Consider the following 13,665-nt stretch of genomic DNA (forward strand, 5'->3'; position numbering starts at 1 on the left):
GCGGGAGCCGGAGCAGCGCCATGTCGTCGCCCGCCTCCACTCCCAGCCGCCGCCGCGGCGGCAAGCGCGGCCGGGGCAGCAACCCCCCGACTCGTAAGTGCTGTGGCGGGAAGGGGCCGGGGCCGGCCCGGGGCGCGCCGGTGTGGGGGCGGCCAGCCGGGGGGAGCGGGCGGTGCTGGCGGGCTCTCGCTGCGCTGTCCGCCCGCCGCCGGGGCAGCGGCCCCGTCTCCCTGCCCCGGGGGTGTCCCCCGGCCGCCGCGCCCCGTATCTGGGTCCGCCTGCTGCGGCGGCGCGACGACTTCAAGGCCGGCTGCGGCTCTGCTCGTGTCTTGCAGCACAAGATGCTCGCTCGCCTCCTTCGCAGAAGCGTCGGACGGACGACTCCACCTCCACCGGCGACCTGCAGCCCCTGCCCACCTCCCCGCCCGCCGAGGCGCAGAGCCCCAGCGCCGCCGACGCTCTCTTCTCCAGCCCCCCGCAGTTCCGCCACTCGGGTAGGCCCCGCCGCTCCCCTCGGCCCCGCGCTGGCCGCAAAACACGCGGGGGAAAAAAAAAAAAAAAAAAAAAAAGAGTTTTGTCCCGAGTTCCTGGTTTTGAGTTGAGCGTAGCGAACGGCACGGGGACGTAGTTGCTGTCAGGGGTGCGGATCTGCTGCTGTAGCTTCAAATTGCCGCGGGAGTATGTCTCGGGGATTATACTTTATCGTGTCTTTCTAGAAAGAATAAAATGAACCAATAATTAATGCAGAAGGAATTAGATTGGTTGCCATAAAAAGCCTTTTGTTGCTTTTATACATGGGGTTGTTTTTAAATGCAGTAGCTGTTAATTGATGTGTCGTTTGTTTTACAGCCCCCAAAAATACTGAAAAACGGGTTTCATCTAAAATGCTACGTTTTGACTTTTTATGCTTGAACACCAATGTAGTTTTAAAACGCAGTATCACTTTAAAGTTTTCTAGTGAAGCTTTACTAGAACTTGGGGTCTTTCAGAAGAGATGTTAATGCAAAGAAAAGTTCTAGGTAGACTTGCAACATCTTTATTGCTTCTGTTTTAACAAAACTCTGAAATTGATCGATGCTACTCATTTTATGACGGTATAGTTAAAAGAATAATGAGACGGATGCAGAGGCTGAATTTCAGTTTGCTCTAAACGTAAAACGTCTTGATAATCATAACAAAACATCTTTTTTCTAGCTATTCCTCTTGACTTTGATGTCAGTTCACCTCTTACTTACGGCACACCCAGCTCCAGGGTAGAGGGTACCCCACGAAGTGGTGTGCGAGGAACTCCGGTGAGGCAGAGGCCGGATCTCGGGTCTGTCCGTAAAGCCAGACAAGTCGATTTACACTCCGATGGGGTAGGTAGATGTCTCAGATTTTGTGTCTGTCAACTTCTTTTTAAACACCTGTATGCACATTTGTGAATGCTTAATTTGTTTCCACGCAGCCAGCTGAGGATGTAGTAGCAACTGAGCAATCTCTTGGACAGAAGCTTGTTATTTGGGGAACAGATGTTAATGTAGCCTCATGCAAAGAAAAATTCCAGGTAGGTTAACAACTTATTTTTTCCTTTTTTAAATGAAAAGCGAGTTTGATTTAAACAAATATTACTTGAATCTGGTACAAAGTAGGTGTTTGTATTACTAAATTCTTGCCATCTTTCCCTTCTGTCTTCCTGTTACCTCTGACATTCAAGAGATTTCTTCAGCGTTTCATTGATCCGCTAGCTAAAGAGGATGAAGACATTGGCTTGGATCTTAACGAGCCACGCTATATGCAACGACTTGAAGAGGTACTTCTAACACAGTGAAATCTAACTTTTCTTCTTTAGTCTTGCATGCCATTGAGCTAAAGATTTCTTTTCAAATGTCTTGCAGATTAATATGGTTGGGGAACCATTCCTGAATGTAAATTGTGACCATCTGAGATCATTTGATGAAAATCTTTACAGGCAACTGATCTGCTATCCTCAGGTAAAGCAGTGCACTTGTTTTCTCACTTTCAAGGGGCCCTTTCATATTTCTGGCTTTTAATATGTTTGTTTAAATGCAATGTGTACTTTGTATGTTCAGTGTAATCTTTGGCTTCTTGATTTTACTTAATATGAAATGTCTTGTTTCATACTACTTAAAACTTGATGGTAGATATTACGGTAGGTACCTCACACCTGCAAAATTAGCTGGTAAACTGCAATGCGTGGAGTCTCAGCCTTTTTTTTTTTTTTTTTTTGGCCTTGAAATACTCAAAATAATAAACCTCATCTAAACAGTAAGTTTCCTGTTATGCCAGCTGAGCATTTTCCTACATAACTTCTAGTCATTCCTGGCTGATCAGCAGCACGTAAAATGTTTTATGTAAAAATATTTCTTTTTTCTTTTTTTTTCCCTTTTCCTAAGCTTGATTGTTTCTAACAATTTTATACAGGAAGTTATCCCAACATTTGACATGGCTGCCAATGAGATCTTTTTTGATCGCTACCCTGATTCAATATTAGAACATCAAATTCAAGTAAGGCCATATAATGCACTGAAGACTAGGAATATGAGAAGTCTAAACCCTGAAGGTAAACTTTTGATTACCATGTTAGAAAAGAATCTTAAGGATTTATATAAACTTACTGAATATTAACATAGAATTACATGAAGACCGTAAAAAACTGTACTTGTGATCCATCCAGACCAATGTCTTTTGTTTACATAAGTCTGTTTCAGAAGTAAATGCTTTAGAGCCCAAATGTAGAATAATCTGTCCATAAAGGAAATCTTTCCTGGCATCAGCTACTCATGTTCTTAGTTCTGCAAGTGCGAAGGATTCTATGATTTATAAATACTTCTGTGAATTAGAATACTTGTACTATGCATTTATGATTCATTTTGCTTTGTCTTAGACAAAATACAAGTACCTAACCAAATGTCTACCTCCCACCTAAAAACTAACAGAACATGAAATTTGAAAGCTCTTCTAAATCTTAAGAGTATGAAGTGATGATGCAAGTCTCTATATTTTGTAGATATTGATCAACTTATCACCATCAGCGGTATGGTCATCAGAAGCTCCCAGTTAATTCCCGAGATGCAAGAAGCATTCTTTAAATGCCAGGTTTGCGCTTTCACCACCAGAGTAGAAATCGATCGTGGCAGGATTGCTGAACCATCAGTATGCAAGAACTGTAACACAACGCACAGCATGGCACTGATTCACAATCGATCCATGTTCTCTGACAAACAGATGGTATGTTGTGCTTGGGTAGTGGCTAAAATAAAACTTTCTAGTTTTTGCTCCCCCACCCCCCTAATATCACCAAAAGCATTAAGGTATATATCTTGAGACTGAACATTTTGAAAAGGGAAATGTGTTTTGGAACATGAAAATGGGTGAAAAAACTTAGCCAAAGGATAAGTTCATACTTTGGAGATTAAGTGCATTAAAAGGATGAAATGAAGTATATACACATCTTGATGTTTCCATATGGAAGCCCCTTTATATATAGTATGTCCACTTCTGTCTAGACTAGATGAGCCTTGTCTGTAACAGCATTTTAGCCATACCAGTAGCAACCAGCAGAACTCTTATTTTCATCGTATTTTTTTTATTAGTAATCAGTTTTGCTGTTTTTGGGGGGGTGGGGTGGGGTGTATTTTGTTATTGAGCAATGTTCCTGATTCAAAACGATGCTGAAGACTGCTAATACAAGATTCTGTTGTATGGTCTGTGGAAAAGCTTTGCTTCTTTGAAACTAAAACTTAGTGGGTTTTTTTGCTAGATCAAATTGCAGGAGTCTCCTGAAGATATGCCAGCCGGACAGACCCCTCATACGGTTGCGCTGTTTGCTCACAATGACCTTGTTGATAAAGTTCAGCCAGGTGATAGAGTTAACGTCACAGGTAAAATTTGGTTTGAGTATTTGCATCCTCCTTTTTCACTTATCTTGTCTATAGAGGGGCCTGAAGGGATGCACCTGCAAGTGCTGAGGGAGCTGCCCACTGTCCTTTACAAGGCTACTCAGTTATCTTTGAAAAGTCATGGTGACTGGCTAAGGTATTTGAAGAAAGCCAGCATCACTCTTAAGGCGAGGACGAGACCTGGGGAACTACAGGCCAGTCAGCCTCATCTTGACCCCTGAGAAAGTGATATAGCAAATAATCCTGGAAATCCATTTCTAACTGTATGAAGGACAAGAAGGTGATTGGGCATAGTCAGCATGGGTTTACAGTGGATAACAACCTTCTACAATGAAATGAGTGGAGCAGTGGATGTTGCTGATCTTTACTTTAGCAAGGCCTTCGTCACTGTCTCCCTCCCGTAACATCCTCATAGACAAACTGATGGTGTATGGGTTAGGCAAGTGGACAGTGAGATGGATTTAACTGCCTGAACTGCCAGGCTCAAAGCATTATGATCAGTGGCTCAAAGTCTAGCTGGAGGCTGGTCAGCACTGGTGTACCCCAGGGGTCAATACCGGGGCCAGACACTGTTGGATATCTTCACTAATGACCTGGATGATGGGACAGAGTGCACCCTCAGCAAACTTGCAGACAAAAGCAAAACTGGAAGGAATCGGTGCTCGATAGACCAGATGATTGTGTTGCTCCTCAGCCAACAGCCTCCTGGGCTGCGTTAGGAGGAGTGTGGCCAGCAGGTCGAGAGAGGTGATCCTTCCCCTCTGTTCAGCACTGGGGAGGCCACACCTGGAGTACTGTGTCCAGTTCTGGGCTCCAGTACAAGAGACATGGATATACTGGAGAGAGTCCAACAAAGGGTCATGATGATAACTGGATACTCTGTCATATACAGAAAGTCTGAGAAAGGTGGGACTGCTCAGCCTGGAGAAGAGAATGCTCGGGGGGACTTTACCAGTGTGTTTATAAACAGCTGATTTGGGGGGTGGGGTGGTGTCAAGAAGACAGAGCCACACTCTTTTCAGTGGTGCCCAGTGGCAGGACATGAGGCAGCAGGCACAAGCTGAAAAACAGGCAATTTGAGTTCAACATAAGGAAAACTTCTACTGTTTGGATGGTCAAGCCCTGGCACAGGTTGCCCAGAGAGGCTGTGTGGAGTGTCCATCCGTAGAGATACTAAAAATCTGACTGGACATGGCCTTTAGCAACCTGTTCTAGTTGACTCTGGTTTGAGCCCATGGTTGGACTAGACAATCTCCAGAGGTCCCTTGTGACCTTGATGATTCAGTCATTCTGAGAATGCAGGTGAGGAAGAAGCAGATTTTAAATAGCGTCTGCTGTCAGGAGAGTGGTAACACAGAGTAAACCTTGTGGTACTGCAACCACATTTTTATAAACCACTTTGCTTTACAACAACTGCTGTACTGCTAGCTGTTAGAGATGCATTAGAAATCTATGGGGGAAATGCTGACTCTAGCCATCAGAGCAGGACTTTCAAAAGCGTCAAGCCTTAATTTTTTTCAAAAATGCTTAAGCATTTTCCTTGTTGAGAACACGTGTGATAGGAATGTTGAATATGTATGTACCTGCAAAAAGAGGGTCTAGATCGCTTAAATATGTTCCATTTACTTCTACATGAGTTACTGGTAGTGGGAAATAAACTGGCTAAAGTATTAGTATTTTAGTATTTAGGCTGTTTTGAAAAGCTTTTCAAGGGAAAATGTAAAATTTTCAGGTTTTGGAATTATCATGCTTCTTCATATCTAAAGCTGTGATTAAAATTTGTATTTAGGTATCTACAGGGCAGTCCCAATTCGAGTTAATCCAAGAGTCAGCAATGTCAAATCCGTCTATAAGACCCACATTGATGTCATACACTATCGCAAGACAGATGCAAAACGCCTACATGGGGTTGATGAGGAAACGGAGCAAAAAATGTTTACAGAGGAACGTGTAGAAATTCTAAAAGAGCTTTCTAAAAAAGCAGATATTTATGAGAGACTTTCTTCAGCATTGGCCCCAAGTATCTATGAGCATGAAGATATCAAAAAGGTGAATAAAATTCTGTATTTCTCTTCTAAGAAATGTGTTTATATGCAAGTACATTTGTAATTATTGTTTGTTATAAAAATGATTTGAGGCTTCAAAATTCAAAAACCTGTATCTTCAGTAGTCTTAAAACTCCATGATCTTGTCAGGATGGAGTTGGTTGTAAGTGTATCATAATTCTTTTAATGGTATTAAGGAGTGTTAATTAGAGGGAAGATACTGAAAAGGTAGGAAAGCAGCAGAACTGGGAAGACTTAATTGTGGTATGCATCTTGGACATTTCTTGAAAGTTCAGATTACTGGTGATCACAGAAAAATAAGTAGCTATAACATAGTAAGTGATTGCTGAAAAGAGGCATCCACAAGAGAACAGTAGCTTTAAAATGGCATGTGGTTGACCCTGACTTATGGGATGTTAAAACAATTACTTAGCTGTATCCAAGGGACTGTTCCAATAAAATGTTCAACTGAGGCCCTACAACTTTATCATTGCAAAAACTACAGTCAGTAGTGGGTCTCAAGGTAACGTCAGACACCAAACAATCCTCTCTAATACATCATCGTAGTTCACAGGTGTCTGAAACGGCTAGAAGTTGAATTAAAAAATAGAAAATAGGGACTTTCATCCTAGATTAAACATATCCTTAGGGAAAACAATAGCCTATTCTGGCTTTCCTGTTGTCAGCAGAATTTGTTACCAAGTCTTGATTACATATGTTTTGGAATAGATTTGGAACAAATCTGATTTGAAACTTTAATTTTAAGCTGAGTTTGTAGGACCTAGCAGTTTAACTAGATGTTTGTAATTAACTGGAATTGAGGATATCTATAAAGAATGAACCATTTTAAAGACTTCTAAACCTAGTTTCAGGTGTTTTCTTCCATGTCCGAGATAATTTTAGCAGTGTTTCAGTTCATTAGATCTTACGGTTCAACAGTTGCATTTACTCTGTTAACTACACAAGAGGTAATGTTCTGATTTTTAAAGAGAATATTTTTGTAGGGTATTCTGCTTCAGCTTTTTGGGGGATCAAGAAAGGATTTTACTCACACAGGAAGAGGCAATTTTCGCGCCGAGATCAACATTCTTCTCTGTGGTGATCCTGGTACTAGTAAATCCCAGCTGCTCCAGTATGTGTATAACCTGGTTCCTCGAGGCCAGTATACGTCTGGCAAAGGCTCAAGTGCAGTTGGTCTTACTGCGTATGTGATGAAGGATCCAGAAACACGGCAACTAGTTCTTCAGACAGGTGCTCTAGTACTTAGTGACAATGGCATTTGCTGCATTGACGAGTTTGATAAAATGAATGAAAGCACAAGATCAGTACTACATGAAGTAATGGAACAACAGACTCTCTCCATTGCAAAGGTAAGTCTCTCTTTAATTCCAGGTTCTCTGCACTAAGCACGGTATCTGCTAGGCAGCTGAAACCAAAAAGTTACCAGAAGAACAAAAGATTACGCTTTTCTGTTGTTGTCAGTGGATCAGTCCTAGATTATGTAACAACTCATTTACAAAAGGATACGGCTTTTGTAGCAACCTGTAGTATTTCTGGATGTCTTTGTTCTTGCTTTGCTCTAAATGTTTTTTGCAATGCAGTTTTTTTACTACAGAACCCGTTTAATAACACATGTGGTCTCATGAAGTTGGAGGGGGGTAGTTTTGGTGGCACATTAGTTGCAACTGGTTTCAGAAATGTTTTTCATTTTGACAGGCTGGAATTATTTGCCAACTGAATGCTCGTACATCTATCCTAGCAGCAGCTAACCCTATAGAATCACAGTGGAATCCAAAAAAGACTACTATTGAAAATATCCAGCTTCCTCATACACTGTTGTCAAGGTACTCAACTCCCACTTTGTCTCATTTTTATGAGATGTTATACTTCCTCTTGTGAAAAGGATTACATTACAATTGCATTCTTTGTAGCGTAGTGGAAAACTTCTGTAGCATTTATTTTAAATGCTGTTCTTGCAACTTCTATGTGAGCAGAGAACTGCCTTTTAGTATTTACATATTGACCTTGAACAGAAGATCTGATGAGATCTGTAGGATCTCTTTATTTACTTTTATATTGTTTTTTTTCATGTTGTTTCAGGATCATCTCTTAGAAAAACAGTTATTCTGAAACAGATAGCATTGATAACTTCAAGGAAAACTCAGGATGTTTTTCTTAGCTCCATAAAACTTTGGAAGTGAAACTGATGATTAGGAAACTTGGAGCAGAGGTGGTAGAATCTGAAGATCTGTGCCTGCTTCATGTTCTGTAAAATTCAGTCAGGGAGGTGGCAGTGCTAGCCTTTTGGGTGATAGCTGTTAGAGCAACATTTAGCATCTGCTGATTTAAAATTAATCTATGTGCCTCAGTTGCATCTCGTGAGGAATTCCCACAGTAGCTGGAAATTTGAAGTACACTGATATACTGGATATTCTGAGGACACCTACAGCTTAGATTTCTATTAAGAGCTGAATAATTTAGCCGTTTAGTGACAAATGGTACCTTAGTACAGGTGTACTAAATGTAACTAGATGCTTGAGCAACATCTCAGTTCCATAATTTATTGGATTTAAGCTTATGAAAATACACGATGGGCTGGCTAAAAATGTCTGCCTATAGTTGAACATAGTTGAATGTATTGTTTGTAAAATTATAAACCATTTTTTCAGGATTAAACAGCAAGTGCTTTTTTATTTTTACATGCATAAAATAACTATATAGGTATGTGCTATTGCCTTTCAGGGCAGTTTCTTTAGCAGCAAGTTTGTTCTGTGTATTTGGTATGTGTGGATTTTTTTTCTTGTTTGGTGGGTTGTTTTTGTTTTGTGGGTTTTTTTTTTTAAGAAGACAAAACCTGTCAGCATGGGATCTGAATTTTGCAGAATGTGTCTCACTTTCAAAGTTTCAGGTCCATAGGATAAAAGCAAATCCACTGTGCTGTTGTGTACTTTCAGACTTTTCTAGAAAAATAATCTTTTCCATTTAATAGAGCACCACCTACTTAGAGTAGGAAGTAATGGCCAAGTAACTCCTACCCCTACTTGTTAAGGCAAAACCCCTAAACCAAACTACTTTAAATGGCAGGAAAGTGTACACGCTAATACTGGATTCTTATCCTGTTCAGATTTGACTTGATCTTTTTAATGTTGGATCCACGTGATGAAGCTTATGACAGACGTCTTGCTCGCCATTTGGTTTCACTGTACTACCAAAGTGAAGAAAAGATGGAGGAGGAATACATGGACATGGCAGTATTGAGGGATTATATTGCATATGCTCGTTGTTATGTAAATCCTAGGTTAAGTGAAGAAGCAAGCCAAGCCCTTATTGAGGTAAAGGAGTTTGTTATTGATGTTCCGAGTCCTAACTTGTCAAAAATGGCAAAATCCCCTCGTATGTATGCTTCCTATAGTGAGGTGGGTGTCGGTCTCTTCTGCCAAGTAACAAGTAATAGGACAAGAGCAAATGGCCTCAAGTTGCACCAGGGGAGGCTTATATTGGATATTAGGAAAGATTTCTTCACGGAAAAGGGTTGTCAAGCATTGGAACAGACTGCCCAGGGAAGTGGTTGAGTCCCCACCCCTGGAGGTATTTAAAAGACATGTAGATGTGGGCCTTAGGGGCATGGTTTAGTGGTGGACTTGGTAGTGTTAGGTTAATGGTTGGACTCTATGATCTTAAAGGTCTTTTCCAACCTAAACAATTCTATGATTCTACAATTTTTCTGCAAGACTCTTCAAACATCTCTAAAAATCACCAGCATTTGGAAAAGAAAGAGGAATAAGTATAAAAGTCATTCTGTGCTCTGATCATTAGCTTTCAGATGCGTTGGTTTTGGTTCTATCACATCAATAAAAGCATAAAATTCTACTGAAATGAAACGTATCAGTACAGATGCAAGCACTATTATGTAAGACTAGTCCTAAGTTTTTAAAAGGATTCAAAACTTGACTCATTATCATGGCTTTACTGCTTTATAAGGGAAATGTGTATATGTGATGTGGTTATCTTTCATTGCAGAAGACTTATGAAGGTATATGAGCAGACATAGCATTTGGAACAGCTTGCCAAAATCACTCATATTCTGAAATAAGAGGCGGGGGATGAAGGAGGCTCTGAAAAGAATAGAAATAACAGGATTTACTGAAATAGTTAATGACTCTTCTTTTCAGGCATATGTGGACATGAGGAAGATTGGTAGTGGCAGGGGAATGGTTTCTGCATATCCTCGACAACTTGAGTCTCTGATCCGACTGGCAGAAGCGCATGCTAAAGTACGCTTTTCTGAGAAAGTTGAAACAATTGATGTAGAAGAAGCAAAACGTCTCCATCGGGAAGCACTGAAACAGTCTGCTACTGATCCAAGGACTGGAATTGTGGACATATCTATTCTCACTACAGGTTTGTGTTTTAATAGTGATAAAGCTGGGATGCTATTGGGCTTCTACAATTTTTAAATGTAACTTAACCTGTCCTCCTTAGTTTATTTCTAAAAGGTGTTTTCTTTCTTTTTTAAGGAATGAGTGCGACAGCTCGTAAGCGGAAAGAGGAGTTGGCTCAAGCCTTAAGGAAGCTTATCCAGTCAAAGGGTAAAACACCAGCTTTGAAATACCAACAGCTTTTTGATGATCTCAGAGCACAGTCTGATGCGGTAAGTTTCCTGCTTTGTTTTTACATTTTCATGAATTTTAAAAGCATGGTGTTTTTCCATATCAACATTATCTTGTTCTCCAGTCACATTATGGAGGGAAAGGGAGACACTAACTTTTTTTCAGCTGACATGACCAGAAAGCCAATTCTACAGATAAATGAGCTGAGTCTTTGCTGTATCTTAGTTTGCTATTTCAGAAGCCTGAATAAACTTGGCTTCAGGGTTCCAGGCCAGATTTCGGATTGGGAGAACATACTAAAGCTTAAAAAAACTGTTAAGAAAATTGGTAGGAAGTAAGGCATTTTTACAGTCTTTAAAGTATTTCCCTCCTACCCTGCCAATCTTTACTTGATTTACCTTTTCTTTAAGGCTGTCACTAAGGAAATGTTTGAAGAAGCGCTTCGCGCCTTGGCTGATGATGACTTCTTGACTGTGACTGGAAAGACTGTTAGACTGCTGTAAGTTAGCCTTTCCTTGCAAGCCAGCTGTCACGGCTTTACTTCGCCTTACTTAAGATAGTGTCAGTCTGCAAGATCTTCCGAGATTTGGGACTATCATTTGCTATGACAACCATAGCCTTTCCTTGCAAGCCAACTGTCATGGCTTTACTTTGCCTTACCTACTATATTGTCAGTCTGCAAGATTTTCAAGATTTGGGACTATCATTTGCTATGACAAGTGTAGCGACAATGAAGTGGCACTTCTGTCAGCACAAGAGATTACAAAGGACCTAAGAAATCCTTAGCTGAATAATGCTATTGACATATTAGTAATTGCATTTGGCTAAAATGTAAAGTGCCACGTATTTTTGAGGTTTTGTAAAACATGCTAACAATGTTTTATGTATTTCAAATTGAATTGTAAAAATTCATCTTAAATGACTTTTTAGTAAATGCAGTTTGACTGTTAGTACTGCTGTAATCTGAAATAAAGTTATTGGACTTAAAAGGGCTCTGTAACATTCATTTCAAGTGAAAATGAGCATGTTCTGTACTGAGCACTTTTCAATCTAGAATTCTGCAACTTTTAGGAAGCTCTCTGTGAGAGCATGAAGGAGCGTTGTGTTTGTTTTTTTTTTTTTTTAAAACTTGAGTGTACTTTGGTAGTATCCTCAATGTAAAAAAAGGCAGATAGATTCTACTTGAAAACAAATTTTCTCACTACACATTTAAGCATGACTGGATAAATTAAGTTACCCTCCTTTGGTGTAATCTCATATAATCGATCCTGAAAGAACAAGGTCCAGTAGCGCATGACTGGGGAATCTTCCCTCATTCTAGGCAGGGTAGATGCTCTCAGCCAGTAACTCGGCCAATATGTCAATAACTGCTATTTGTTTTCACAGCTGAGCTAGCAAGAGAGTTCCCTAATTCACTTCAGTGCAGACAGCACCAGGCTGATCTCAACTACTCACTTAGCCCTTTTAAGCTGAAATAAGTATTCCCACTGTTTGTTTGTAAAACAGATTTCAGCTCCCTTTCAATTTAAGATGACTCTTAATTCACCATCTTCTAGTTTTTTGGGGGTTTGGGTTTTTTAAGTAAAATGCTTATTAGGAATTACTGTATTTAGTGTGTACAGGGTTACTTGCAGAATAATCCCACTAGGTGGCTCTTAAAGCCTGTATGTAGTAGTTCATAGAGATGATCTGTTTTCAGTCTGTGCCACTCTGTAATAAGGTAGATATAGAATGGAAAGGCTTGTAAAGAGTCCTGGTTTTGGCTGGGATAGAGTTAATTTTCTTCCTAGCAGCAGGCATAGTGCTGTGTTTTGGATTTAGTAGGAGAAGAATGTTGATAACATGCTGATGTTTTTAGTTGTTGCTGAGTACTGCTTATGCTAGTCAAGGACTTTTTCAGCTTCCCATGCTCAACCACCCATATGCTAATTGGAAATGTACACAAAGCAAAAGGAAGATGAAAGTAACTTACTTAGACTATTTTCCTTACAATTTGAGACTATTGCATAGAGTACATAAAAATTTACTGGTGTATTTACCCTATTTACTAACCTGCTGTTAGTAGTTATAATTAAGCTCACTTAAAAAACTCAAGTCACTTAGACTGGAGTATGCAACCAGGGGAAAGCACTCCTGCCAGAAACTTGGTATTCTTAACATCAGAAATGACACAGAAGAAAAGCATTAAAGTCTTATATATGTTCTACAAAAGACATTAAAAAAAAAAAAGTACTGGCAGAAATTATTTGTAGTAAGTCACTTAGCAGATCACTTCAACTGTGGTCTTTCAATCTTGTCTAACACTAACTAAAGAGAAGCTGCTGCTGAAGTGAAATAGAATGGTACTCTCCTGTTTTCCTAGCACAGAATGCAGTCACCAGTTACTTGGGGTGGGCTGGGAACCAGTACAAAACAGACCAAATAATGTCATTTGCTACCACTGTTACTGGTTCAAAGCTGCTATGTCATTTCTCTGCAAGCACGGATCTGATTGGAAAGTGACTCAATCCTAGTCATCCCCAGTTTTGTTAGGTGCTTCAGTAGGAACAGATGTAAACTCCTAAGTGAGAAACATCTGTCAAGATTATCCCCTGCCCATCGTACCTGATATAATGTACTCTTTAAGACTACGTTCTAGTCAGCTTCATCAAACTTCAGTCGTCTTTTTGGCAGTCACTCTGGAATTGCAGTTTTAACTTCCTAGAAGGCCCTAGGACTTCCAGGATTATCTCAGGAAAAGAAAGTGCACCAAAGACTGCATGTCAAATAGCTGGTCAGGGAAGTCATTCTGTTGCACTTTTGCAGTTTATTTATGCAATTTTGTAATTACAGCTGCTATGTAACTTGCTGTCTGGATACAGCAATGCAGACTGAAGTAAGCATTTTGTGTTTTTTTCTGACTTGGCAAAACCACATGTAGTCTTGTAAAAATACATGCACAGTTGTGGTGGGTTGACCCTGGCTGGATGCCAAGTGCCCACAAAAGCTGCTCAATCACTCCCCTTCTTAACTGGACAGGGGAGAGAAAATATGACCAAAAAGCTCATGGGTCAAGATAAGGACAGGGAGAGATCACTCAGCAATTGCCATCACAGGCAAAACAGACTC

The 13,665-nt window shown here is 40.3% G+C and overlaps 1 protein-coding gene across 1 annotated transcript; it reads left to right on the plus strand.

Annotated features, from left to right (window-relative positions):
• The first annotated feature begins 20 nt into the window (after positions 1–20).
• On the plus strand, positions 21–11,060 carry MCM4 (minichromosome maintenance complex component 4). The gene is made up of 16 exons (XM_075705501.1): positions 21–99; positions 336–494; positions 1,195–1,362; positions 1,452–1,546; positions 1,697–1,792; positions 1,878–1,973; positions 2,425–2,563; positions 3,011–3,231; positions 3,764–3,884; positions 5,692–5,951; positions 6,952–7,317; positions 7,664–7,791; positions 9,072–9,279; positions 10,120–10,348; positions 10,465–10,598; positions 10,968–11,060. Exons 1-16 carry the CDS (start codon positions 21–23, stop codon positions 11,058–11,060), a joined length of 2,592 nt encoding a protein of 863 aa, XP_075561616.1.
• Positions 11,061–13,665: the final 2,605 nt, after the last annotated feature.

The sequence above is a fragment of the Pelecanus crispus genome, chromosome 2 (genome assembly GCF_030463565.1).
Source record: "Pelecanus crispus isolate bPelCri1 chromosome 2, bPelCri1.pri, whole genome shotgun sequence".
In the NCBI taxonomy this organism is placed as follows: domain Eukaryota; kingdom Metazoa; phylum Chordata; class Aves; order Pelecaniformes; family Pelecanidae; genus Pelecanus; species Pelecanus crispus.